The sequence below is a fragment of the Salvelinus sp. IW2-2015 genome, linkage group LG14, assembly GCF_002910315.2.
Source record: "Salvelinus sp. IW2-2015 linkage group LG14, ASM291031v2, whole genome shotgun sequence".
Taxonomy (NCBI): domain Eukaryota; kingdom Metazoa; phylum Chordata; class Actinopteri; order Salmoniformes; family Salmonidae; genus Salvelinus; species Salvelinus sp. IW2-2015.
This window is the reverse complement of record NC_036854.1, coordinates 18,307,111-18,320,298: the sequence shown is the minus strand read 5'-3', so window position 1 is coordinate 18,320,298 and position 13,188 is coordinate 18,307,111. Positions and strand designations below refer to the sequence as shown.

At 43.8% G+C, this 13,188-nt stretch overlaps 1 protein-coding gene across 5 annotated transcripts in view; it reads left to right on the top strand.

The window, feature by feature from the left end:
- The window catches only part of kidins220b (kinase D-interacting substrate 220b), a 41,891-nt gene that overhangs the window by 16,306 nt on the left and 12,397 nt on the right, over window positions 1–13,188 (top strand). For 3 of the 5 annotated variants that reach the window (XM_023999588.1, XM_023999587.1, XM_023999585.1), the window contains exons 15-25: window positions 271–436; window positions 799–950; window positions 1,300–1,403; window positions 1,530–1,715; window positions 1,839–1,979; window positions 7,166–7,424; window positions 7,663–7,751; window positions 9,627–9,771; window positions 10,046–10,208; window positions 11,960–12,138; window positions 12,530–12,759. In XM_023999588.1, coding sequence (XP_023855356.1) covers window positions 271–436; window positions 799–950; window positions 1,300–1,403; window positions 1,530–1,715; window positions 1,839–1,979; window positions 7,166–7,424; window positions 7,663–7,751; window positions 9,627–9,771; window positions 10,046–10,208; window positions 11,960–12,138; window positions 12,530–12,759 — 1,814 coding nt within the window. The remainder of the gene's footprint in view (window positions 1–270; window positions 437–798; window positions 951–1,299; window positions 1,404–1,529; window positions 1,716–1,838; window positions 1,980–7,165; window positions 7,425–7,662; window positions 7,752–9,626; window positions 9,772–10,045; window positions 10,209–11,959; window positions 12,139–12,529; window positions 12,760–13,188) is intronic. The other 2 variants (XM_023999589.1, XM_023999586.1) reach the window with 1 other exon arrangement.

The window sequence follows — 13,188 nt, the reverse complement described above, 5'->3', positions numbered from 1 at the left end:
TATACCAGTAACAATAATGTAGTGACCTCTGGTAACAATGCAGTTAGCGATATCAGGGAGATTCGAAAAAGGATTCATACTTTTTACTGGACTTAATGCTTGAATAAACAGTATATTAACACACAGCCTATGCACTATACTGACTGGCTTTTCCAAACCCCTTTAATGACACAGGAACAGTTTTTTAACTCTGGCTGGCTTCATTTGGCCTGTAGCGGTGGTGGCTGTTAATGATCCAGTTAGGAGATAACTGTTTCCCTCGCTCTGTAGTGGTGGTGTACTTCGGCAGTCGTCGTGAGGGGGAGAACTGGAACTGGGCATGGGTGATCAGTACCCGTCTGGCACGACACATTGGCTACCTGGAGCTGCTGCTCAAACTGATGTTCGTCAACCCCCCTGACCTGCCCGAACAGACCACTCGCGCACTTCCCGTCAGGTATAACACACACATACACACGCAACCGCACGCACGCACACACATACATACACACAGACCACCTGTTCTCTGCCCATCTGGTACACAAACCCCTCCTCACCCACCCAAAATCACTATCAAATCCCTCTTAGCAAAGCCAGAAATCTAAACTTCAATCACATGCCGTATTTAACACATCAGTCCTGGATGTAATGAACTTCTTTACATCACTTCATTATATGCCTTGATTTGTTAATTATTTGCATATTATTTATGTAGCGCTCATGGAGACTTTATGAATTCCATATATAGCCGTTGTAGTTTGTGTGTGACCAATGATTTAATATGTCCACTCCTCTCCCTCTACTGTTGTATCCCTGCAGGTTCCTGTTCACGGACTACAACCGTCTGTCCAGTGTGGGAGGAGAGACCAGCCTGGCAGAGATGATAGCCACCCTGTCTGATGCCTGTGAGAGGGAGTTTGGCTTCATGGCCAGCCGCCTTTTCAGGGTCTTCAAGACGGAGGAATCACATGGTAAGGACCAGAGGAGGACAGACTACTCAATTCAGTTTACTTTATTGAATCGCCTTGGGCAAATGTGTTCTACTGTTGCCACTACTTTGAGTCACTATCAGTCACTGCATTCGTTAATACACCGTTTTCAGTAGGAACTAACAACAAAGGCTTGCAAACGTCCAACAGACAATACGAATGAATGTCCTTATTGAACAAGCTTAGTTAGTAGCCTACTTCCTGTTTCAAAATATTTGTATGCCCACGGAATACTTTATACCTACTGTTATCTATGTTTTCATGATAAATTGATCGTAGGCAGCAAAAATACGCATTTCTGTTCTGATTGTCACTCAAAATGTATTATTAGGGAAGAAGAAGTGGAAGAAGACATGCTGCGTTCCCTCCTTCGTCATCTTCGTCTTCATCCTGGGCTGCCTGATCACCGGCATGGCCCTCCTCGCCGTCTTCAAGGTTTCCTTTATTAGTCGAGCTTATTGGCCTTTTAGCAGTATTGCAGGTTCTGAAACCGATGTGATTAAAAAGTCTGAATTTCTTCACCAATGTTGAATGAATAAGACAATTTCCAAATGCATAAAGGTGGACGTTGCCAACCAGACGGTGAACGCTGTGCTGATCGCCATGGCCAGCGTGGTGGGCCTGGCGCTGGTGCTCAACTGCCGGACCTGGTGGCAGGTGGCCGACTCGGTGCTAAACTCCCAGAGGAAGAGGCTGCACAGCGCCGCCAACAAGATGCACAAGCTCAAGAGCGAGGGCTTCATGAAGGTAGGGTGCACTGCAAACAGCCACACATGCACGCACACACAAAAACAAACATACACACATACCTGCTACCTGTCTCTACATATCTTTTATATCTCGCTGTACCTCTCTCTCCTCCATCCTCAGGTGTTGAAGAATGAGGTGGAGCTGATGGCGAGGATGGCTAAGACCATCGATGGCTTCACTCAGAACCAGACGCGACTGGCTGTCATCATAGACGGCCTGGACTCCTGTGAACAGGACAAAGTACTGCAGATGCTGGATACGGTAAGACACACACACACACAGTCACAGGGTGATAGGGTATACCGTATCACTCTGAGCAGTAACTTTTATGAACATATTACCCTTGTGCAACCTTTTGAGTTATTTCCGAAAACAATCTCTCCCAAGAGAGCAAACAACACCATAGTCATACATCAGTCATAAAGATTCCAGAAGCTGTCAGTAATACAATTGTCTTTAATCTGATCAATTTATTAGAGGGAGCAAGGCCATCTGAACTCGCTGCTTCTTGTTAACTAATGAAATCTTTGATCTGGGGAAAAAAATGGGTCTTCTATGTAAGATGTCTTTGTAACGGAATAACCAACATCACTCAAATGTTTAGAGTAATATATCTAGACATTTGATAGCGGTCACAAAATGTAATATTTCAATGTCTTTTGTTCATTGGGATAATGGAGTTATTATCTGACTGAGCTGTAGAGGAAATCGTTTTAGAATAGAATAGAAACAACTACTCTACAAAAGTATGTGGACATCTCTTCAAATTAGTGGATTCATGAAATGGGTTTCCATGTCCGAGCAGCTGCACACAAGCCTAAGAACTACATGCGCAAAGCCAAGCGTCGTCTGGAGTGGTGTAAAGCTTGCCGACATTGGACTCTGGAGTGGGAACGCTTCACCATCTGGCAGTCCGACGGACAAATCTGGGTTTGGCGGATGCCAGGACAACGTTACCTGCCCTAATGCATAGTGCCTACTTTATAGTTTAGTGGAGGAGGAATAATGTTTTTTCATGGTTCGGGGTAGGCCCCTTAGTTCCAGTGAAGGGAAATGTTAACGCTACAGCATACAATTACTTTCTAGACGATTCTGTGCTTCCAACTTTGTGGCACAAGTTTGGGTAAGGTCCTTTCATGTTTCAGCATGACAATGTCCCCGTGCAGAAAGCGAGATCCATGGCTAGATTGGTGTGGAAGAACATGACTGGCCTGCGCAGAGCCCTGACCTCAATCACATTGAACACCTTTGGGATGAATTGGAACGCCGACTGCGCGCCAGGCCTAATCGCCCAACATCAGTGCCCAACCTCACTAATGCTCTTGTGGCTGAATGGAAGCAAGTCCCTGCAGTAATGTTCCAACATCTAGTGAAAAGCCTTCCCAGAAGAGTGGAGGCTCTTATAGCATTCAAGGGGGGACCAACTCCATATTAATGTCCATGATTTTGGAATGAGATGTTCGACAAGCAGGTGTCCATATACATTTGGCAATGTAGTGTATATATTTGAGTGGTAGCCCCAACCAAGAGATTCAAACCACTTGACGGTGTAAGAACCGACGCCGGAGATGAGAAGCAGGTATGGGGAGTCAAACATTTAAATCGGGAACAGACAGAACAAGACAGGAACAGCATCAGCACACGGGTAAACATGGGCATATGACAATCAATGCAGAAGCAGGGAACAGAGCGGGGAACCAGACAGATATAGGGGAGGTAATGACAGAGGTGATTGAGTCCAGGTGAGTCCAATAATCGCTGATGCCCGTGACTGGGGAAAGGCATGTGTGCGTAATGATGATGGCAGGAGTGCGCAATGCTGGGGAGGGAACGGGGTTGCCAGACGTGACAGACGGGGTTGCCAGGTGTTGAACTGAGGTCCCTTCACAGACACACGCACACACACATGCAGCGAGCACCCCACACGCACAGGGCCGGCCCGCCCATTAGGCAGGATTAGGCAGCCACTTAGACGGCAGGTTGACGAGGGCGGCATCGAACTGACCAAGATGCACCTCCGACAACACATACCGCTTCACATAATTCTGCCCAAAACAATGAAAACGTCTCTCTCCCAGTGGCATATGGGCCATTTAGGTGAGTGCTGATGCCGCACCTCGTTAAGCAGCGCCCACTTTGCCAAAGTCAGGGCCACAAAATATTTATCTTTTGCGTGCCCAGCGTGTCTCTCTAGGGTGTTGTTGGAGAATGCACCAAGTGCTGTGGCAGTCTACCAACGCTCAAGTCATCTACATAAATGATGTATTCTATAGTAGAAAGAGTAGTAGCATATGTGGTTTTTCTGTAGCCTATAGACTTGAGACCATATTTATGACAAATAGCCAAAAGGGCGTGCCCTATCAAATAAAAATGCACTTCGATTTGAATATGACTTTGCATGTTAACAAACACCATATCCTAAAAACAGGACACGTCAAAATAAAATGGGCATTATGGAATGAAATTGGGCTACTCAGGAGTAGGGCTGTGGCGGTCATGAAATGTTGTCAGCCGGTTATTGTCAAGCAAAAGACTGCCAGTCTCACGGTAATTGACCGTTATTTAACATAAACTCCTTTAGCATCTCCGGGCCTCCACACTTACAAGCCGCTGAATCGCTTTGAAACATCTACATTTTAAAAAGTCAAATGTAATATATACCATCACAATAAATACATTATTTATTTTAGTCAGGTCTAAAGAAACATGATATGAAGAAAATGTATTTCAGAAGAACTGAAGATGAGTTTGACTACTGTAGGCCTATGTTATCTGGCATTGCTCCATGCTGGCTGTGGGCTAGTTCATTTAGCTGACAATATATGCTTATAAGTCCTGTGCCATTTTATTTTAGATGATTTTTATAGTAAGAAGAATATAATTGAAAAAATAAAAAGGGTATTTTTCCCATTACAGATGCTTATGAAGTGGCTGTGTTGAATGTGTAAGTGATCATTTGAAACAGGTCCTATATGCAACATTTTTAGTTGTGGCAACTTTAGTTGTGAATGATACAAACCTTAGAATGCCTTAGGAATCGAAACATATATGGGCTGCGTGATGCGACTATAGACGATTGATGATTTGAGAAAGAAGCAAAAAAAGCTTTGCGCTCCGTGCCTTGCCTCTGGCTGCACAGTTGTTCTCTCATCAGGTGTTCATATTCTCACCCATCAGACTATTCTCAATTTAATCTCATCTTTACTAACATGTCAAATGAGTTTTGATTTAGAATGGCCCATTATCAAATGGGCAGGAACAGGGGCAGGGGGGAAAAAAGACATGTCATCTGTATGCACTCCAATAGCGAATGGAGGCCACCCGCTTTCCCGCCGGTCTGTTTCGTAGGCTACTTGGGTTTTATAGCGCAGCATGTGCTTAATATGAGCAGCTGAGAAATAAATACAAGAAGACTTACTTCACTCCACGCATCAACCACTGTTTGAGGAGCATGCTCTCGCTGCCCCAACAGGTGATATTCCGCCCAAACTCTGTATGCCATGGGCTCTCCAACCTTGTTCCTGCAGCTACCCAGTACTTAATATGGGAAACCAATTCAAGTCTCTGTGGGAACATCTACAGTAACATGTTTTTGCAATTAAATCAATGTCACTAAACTGTTGACAGCCCGTCTGCGTGCCCCGAGAAAGGAGTAAAGGAGAGAGAGGAGATGGAAACGCATGGTGGTGAGACATTCTGTGTAGCTATGAAACGACATCCACAACAACCATGTTTTACACTGTTTCAACCTGCTGTTGAACTTCTTTGTTCTAATTGATCATCACAGTGAGGTGAGTTTTAAAAGTACTATAGGCCTACTGCTTTGATGATGTGTGTTTTGATATGATTTTCATTTGCATTTGATGTCAGAGTGGCTAGAGGGACAGTAAAGTCCTGAGTACTAGGCCATTAGGACCTGGTCGTCGTTAGTGAGTTGGGTACTACCAAAGCATGTCCAAAGTGCATTAAAAGGAGATTACTGTGACTTAGCGGCCACGTGGAATTTTACTGCGGTCAATGCTCATGACTGGTGTGGCGGTAATACAGTCACCTCAACAGCCCTACTTAGGAGTGCTGTCCGGGAGTTTCACTCCGTGGGCTAAATTGTCATGAATGTAAGCCTATTAGTAAAAAAAAAAAAATGTACGAGCTGATCATAGCGAATAAGAAAATACTTCTGCATTTCTCGCTGTGTAAACACACTGATTCTCATTGCAAATATGCAAACAATTACTACTGATAAACTTGGGTAGCTCATATGCCCATCTTAAATAGCCCAAAATGTTTAGTCTTAATCATTGGTCAGGAATAATGTCTAGGCGAATAAAGCCAATGCAAATGCCTATTTTGCAAACGTTACGACATGGATGGGCATTCACTAAACTGCATTGCGAGCCAACACGGTGGGCTACGCTGTTCTGATTCTGCGGGGATAGGAGGGGGGCAGCGATTTCTATGTCTCGCGTAAGGAGGCAGAGCGGCCTGGACAGGGCTTACACACACACACACACCCACCCACACACACACACAGTCACACAGGGTGGTAGGGTATACTGTATAACCTCGAACAGGAACATTTGATATGTTCCCCAACTCCTCACCTTGTGTGGGGCTTTTGTCTGCAAATGGAATTATTTCGATCTGTCCCAATAATAGAAAGAACACACACACATCACTCACAAAGATTCCAGAAGCTGTCATGATTTTTCTTATTATTTACAGTAATGCAATTTTCTGTAATCTGATCAATTTATTTGAGGATCTAAACTTGCTGCTTCTTGTTTCCAAATACAATCTTTGGTCAAAGGAAATAATTGATATTTTATGTAAGATGTCTTTGTAGTCAGAAGCAACGTCCCTCATTGATTAGAGCAATTTGCGAGACTTTGATAGCAGTCACAAAATATAATATTTCAATGTCTTGCACATTTAGATAATGGAGTTAGTGAGCTGACTGCTGTGGAAAAGGTTTTAGAATAGAAAAACAAGAATATGCTACACATACCCCAACACACACAGAGACACACACACACACACATGGCTTTGTAATGCTATCCTTATGGGGACCAAATTGATTCCCTTCCAAAATGATATTTTCCCTACCCCCTATTTTCCTTAACCCTAAACCTAACCTTAACTCCTAACCCTAAAACTTTACATACTCCTAGCCCTAATTGTAACCCTAAACCTAACCTTAGCTCCTAACCCTAAAACTATACCTAACACTATCTCGTATCCCTAATTGTAACCCTAAACCTAACCCCTAAGCCTAAAATAGCATTTTTCCTTGTGGGGTTTGGCAAAATGTCCCCACTTGTCTGAATTTTCCTTGTTTTACTATCCTTGTGAGGACTTATGGTACCCACAAGGATAATTAAACACACACACACACCTTTCTTTCCCCACACACCTCACCATATGTACCTTGTTTCTCCCTGCTTCACCAGGTGAGGGTGCTGTTTTCCAAAGGCCCCTTCATCTCCATCTTCGCCAGCGACCCCCACATCATCATCAAGGCCATCAACCAGAACCTGAACAGCGTGCTCAGGGACTCCAACATCAACGGCCATGACTACATGAGGAACATCGTCCACCTGCCCGTCTTCCTCAACAGCCGGGGGTTGAGTAGCGCCAGGAAGATGTGTGTGGCAGCGCCTGCTAACGGAGACACCAGCAACTCAGACGGTAATCCGTACCAATCAGACGGTAAAGATGGACTTGCACAGCCACACATGACTCGCGCACACGCGCTCATTCACATTCATCCAGACACTGAACACATACAGCCACCTGCAAATCCCAAATGACTCCCATTTCACACAACTGTGACTCCCATTTCACACAACTGTAGCTCCCAAATCGGGACTATGACTGAATGTGTCAAATGATTGATCTGTTATTAGCTCTGATTTCTCATCTACATCTTTCCTGTCTCTGTCTGTAGGCTGGCATGAGGAGCTGGACAGGAAGCTATCCCAGCACAGCATCGGAGAGATGACAAAGTTTGGCAGCAAGACCACCCTAAACCGCAGGGTAAGAGAGAGAAGAGTGTGTGTGTGTGTCAAATCCAAATCTCATTTTATTTGTCACGTACACAGTTTACAGCAGGGATAAAAGGTACAGTGAAATGCTTGTGTGCTAGCTGCCTCAACATTGCAGTACAATAATCAATAATATCAATAATTACAATAGTAAAAGAAGGAGGTAGTATGCATTGTAACAGCCTTCTATGTACACTATGGTATACAGTATAGATAATGAATGTGCTATAAGTATGACTGTACAAATAGAAAGTAGTGTCTTGGTTGCGCAGATGAATTAATAGTATATAGTAGAACAGCTGTGTGTGTGTGTGTGTGTGTGTTTATGGGTGTTTGTGTGTATGGGTTGAATGTTTTGAGAGTCTAAGGTGCAAATAGTCTCAAAGGTGCAGGTCTGTGCAGGGAGACAGCAAGGGTTAGTATTTTGGGGTCGACATTTAGTGGTGAGATATTCCAGATCGGGAGAACAAAAAGTCGTAAGGTTTGTACATTACCACAGTCACACCATTGTGTTGTTGATGATGAAGCAATCCCCTTCTCCTTTACTTTTCCTGGATAATTCCTTCGACCTGTCCCCGCAATGTAGGGAAAACTCAGCCGGCTGGATAGCTGGATTCAGCACGGAATCTGAGAGACATGTTTCAGTCAGATGTATTACGTTACTGTCTCTCGTGTCCCGTTGATGGGAAATCCTTGCCCTGAGCTTGTCTACCTTATTGTCCAGAGACTTTGCATTTGCTAGTAGAATACTAGGAAGCGGTGGATGATTTGCCCTCCTTAGTGTGACTAGAACGGCCAGCTCTCCTTCCTCGCCTCCGTCGTTGTCTTTTTGGTAGGGCTCCCGGTTTGAATGGGACTGCTTCTGGAGAACAAAAAAGAAGTGTACGGTTCTGGAAAGTCGATTTTTCTGGTGAGTAACCGCCGTTCTGATGTCCAGAAGTGCATGTCTGTCATAGAAATCCCAGAAACGTCCTGAGCAAATAAAGTAAAAAAGGACGCAAGAGTAAACAGCAAACTGCAATGTTGAGTTGGAGCTAGCATCAGGGGGACCGTTTCTGCTGGTGCACTTCTTGCCGTGCGTGTTTGTGTGTGGCCTGGTGGATTTCCGAAGAGGACTGGCATATGGGTCAGCACCACCACCAATAGTATCATCAAAATCATTCAGATCGGGCATGTTTAAATCAATATAATAACCGCACATCTATCTACACATGGAAATTCAGTCATATGCAGGTGCTTTGATTCTATTCCCTTTGTAGTGCACTTCTTTTTACCAGAGACATTTTGTTTTCTGGTCATAAGTAGTGCACTATAAAGTAGATAGGGTGACATTTGGGATGCATCCAGGACCAATCCCATAGCTCTTTCCTCTGGTCTGAAAAAAAGCTCCCAATGCCCCAAGGCAGGGATTGGGGACATTGCCCTTTGTAGGGTGCCGTCTTTCAGATGGGGTGTTGAACGGGTGTACTGAATCTCTGTGGTCAATAAAGATCAGATTGATGATCACCATCATACCAGGTAATTTAATGCTTAAAAACAAATGGATGAATAAGATATTTGGCTACAGAAGTGCCATTTCTTAACGATCTCTACAGCTTCCGTCCAAAAACAAATCCTGTGAAATGACGTCAACACACACACACTTAAGGAGTTAGTGACTAGCTAAAGTGGCTAGCTTGGCTAAATAACTAGCTTAACTAGCTACGTTGGTCGTGGCACACATTACCAGAATGACACATCGATGAACCACCAAAGGCACACCCCATTTCTGTTAGAATTTTGAGAAAGGGGCTGAGTTGGACCTTGTTTCGTGCCCAAAATCGACTTTTAAACAAAGTTAATATATGGTTTCTCTGTCTGTGTATAGGACACATACCGGCGCAGGCAGATGCAGAGGACGGTGACGCGGCAGATGTCCTTTGACCTGAGCAAGCTGCTGGTGACAGAGGACTGGTTCAGTGACATCAGTCCCCAGACCATGAGGAGGCTGCTCAACATAGTCTCTGTCACAGGTGGGTTACACACGCACGCACACACAGTCAGACACAAACACACACAGAGTCATGCAGGCATACAGACGCACACACACACACACACACACACACACACACACACACACACACACAGTAGCTACCCCCATGTTTGTCACTGGGTTTACTACATAAACCACAATTGACCATCTAGAAAATGATTAATGGACAGATGATTGTGAATAATATATTGTGGAGGAAAGACTGTTTGTTTTCTCCAGGATGACTGGCACAATGCTGTTCTGTTTGTCTACAGGTCGTCTGCTAAGGGCCAATCAGATCACGTTCAACTGGGACCGCCTGGCGTCGTGGATCAACCTTACTGAGACGTGGCCCTACAGGACCTCCTGGCTCATCCTATTCCTGGAGGAGACGGATGGCATTCCTGACCAGGCCGCCCTCAAGACCATCTATGAGAGGTAATGTTGCCCTTTAAAACTACACCCAAGACCATCTAGGAAAGGTAGTGTACTGTAGTCCCCCTCTACCCCCTAACACTAGGTCACCCTCAAGACCATCTACCAGAGGTACTGTGTTGTAGGTCCCCAACCCCCTCTCCAAATCCACCCAAAACTAAGATCTTCTTGAAACACATGTCTTAAGTTGCATGAGAGAGGGTTTTGTTTTAAATTAGAAAAATCTGTTTTGAAAATGTGCAAAAAGGTTTTGTTTAATTGGTTGAATCATCATTGGAATTGCGTCCAATTGGTTGGATTATTGTAGTTTCATTTAAATTACTCATCAGACAAAAGCTTAGTCACTGCAAAATTACATTTAGTGTTTATTTTTTATTTTTACGGTGCTCCCGAGAATAAATAATGATGTACAGTTGAAGTCGGAAGTTTACATACACCTTATCCAAATACATTTAAACTCAGTTTTTCTCAATTCCTGACATTTAAGTAGTTAGTAAAAATTCTCTGTTTTAGGTCAGTTAGAATCCCCACTTTATTTTAAGAATGTGAAATGTCGGAAAAATAGTAGAGAGAAGGATTTTCCCCAGCTTTTATTTCTTTCATCACATTCCCAGTGGGTCAGAAGTTTACATACACTCAATTAGTATTTGGTAGCATTACCTTTAAATTGTAGGACTTGTTTTACTGTGGATATAGATACTTTTGTACCTGTTTCCTCCAGCATCTTCACAAGGTCCTTTGCTGTTGTTCTGGGATTGATTTGTACTTTTCGCACCAAAGTACGTTCATCTCTAGGAGACAGAACGCGTCTCCTTCCTGAGCGGTAGGATGGGTGCGTGGTCCCATGGTGTTTATACTTGCGTACTATTGTTTGTAATGATGAATGTGGTACCTTCAGGCGTTTGGAAATTGCTCCCAAGGATGAACCAGACTTGTGGAGGTGTACAATTTTTTTTCTGAGGTCTTGGCTGATTTCTTTTGATTTTCCCATGATGTCAAGCAAAGAGTCACAGAGTTTGAAGGTAAGCCTTGAAATGCATCCACAGGTACACCTCCAATTGGCTCAAATGATGTCAATTAGCCTATCAGAAGTTTCTAAAGCCATGACATAATTTTCTGGAATTTTCTGAGCTGTTTAAAGGCACAGTCAACTTAGTGCATGTAAACTTCTGACCCACTGGAATTGTCATACACTGAGTTATAAGTAAAATAATCTGTCTGTAAACAATTGTTGGAAAAATGACTTGTGTCATGCACAAAGTAGATGTCCAAACTGACCAAAACTATAGTTTGTAAACAAGAAATTTGTGGAGTGGTTGAAAACGGGTTTTAATGACTCCAACCTAAGTGTATGTAAACTTCTGACCTCAACTGTATATTCCATTAAAAAAATATTCCCCTGAATGATTCAAACTTCCTTCATTGTCACTTGAAATACTATTTTATGTCTGTCTTATCCATGAAGCTCACATAATTCTTATTTTTTCTTATTTTTTAAAAATGATATGATTTTCCTCATTGCAATTTAATTTCCTGTAACCTCCTTCCCATACCTACATTTTTTGGATAAAAATACATTTTATGTTGTATCTAAGTCTTTTGTGGGAAAGCCACATAAAAGTATGCAGAGCAAAAGAAGCAGCCTTTCAGTTTAGAATAGCTCTAGCTCTTTCCTCATCTGTTATCACATGACCTCAATCTTACCAACATGGGTTTGTAATGGCTTTTTCAATGTTTATCTTTGGTGTTTTTAGGATCTCCAAAAACATTCCCACCACTAAAGATGTGGAGCCCCTGTTGGAGATTGACGGGGATGTGCGTAGCTTCGAGGTGTTCCTCTCCTCCCGTACCCCGGTCCTCAACTCGCGCGACATGAAAACCTTCCTACCCTGCACCGTCAACCTCGACCCCAAACTACGAGAGATCATCGCAGGTGAGTGAGAGTCATAGAGGTACTATAGTTTGTTTCAGGTTTGTTTTCAGTGCATTTCAGATGTAAGCCTCTTCATAAGTAATAAAACTACTTTGCAAAGATTTACAACATCTGAGTTTTATAAAAACGTTTTCTGTCTGCGTCCCTCTTTCCCTCTCTGTCTCTCTGACATACATGCCGCAGGTGAAGGGGAGCCTAGCTAGCTGTGTCTGTGTGTCAAATAATTTGAGTTCCACACAATTGTTTGTAGACATGACGTAGGCAACTTGAATACAGCAGTTGACTTTTGGATGTATTTCTGAAAGAGACTGGAAGAGTTAAATATATATATTTTTACTACTTTTAATTTCACATTTCTCTTTGCCTAATCTCTCCCTCGTCTCCCCCCCAGACGTGCGTGCTGCCAGGGAGCAGATGAGCATCGGAGCGGTGCCCTATCCCAGCCTGCCCTTGCAGGAGGCCGCTCCCCGTCCTACCTCCGTCTACAGCCAGCAGTCAGGCATGTCCGCCTACTCCCCCTCCTTCAACGGGCCCTTCAACCCGCCAGGGGTGGTGTCCCCACCGCCACACAGCAGCTACTACAGTGGCATAGCTGGCCCCCAGCACCCCTTCTACAACAGGGTGAGTGTATAGGCAAGAACACCACCATGTCGTCAACATCATGGTCCTTTCATTTCCAGGACTCTGAGAAGGGCATGGTTCCAAACGGAATGACCAAAGCTTCAGTTGTAGACTCTGACTCTAGGCCTATATCGTGTCCAGTGTTTCCCCTGCTGCTAAATCGTCGCCGAGTTTCTAGTGGAAGAATGGTGTCGCATCCCCCCGATAGAGTTCCAGACACTTGTAGAATCTATGCCAAGGTGCATTGAAGCTATTCTCGCTCGTGTGGGCCCAACGTCCTATTAACCTCTCTGGGATATGGCCAACATCCAGTGACAATGCAGAGCGCCAAATTCAAATAAATTACTCTAAAAATGTAACTTTGATAAAATCACACATGCAATACACCATATTAAAGCTACACTTGTGAGATTTCAAAAAGGCTTTACG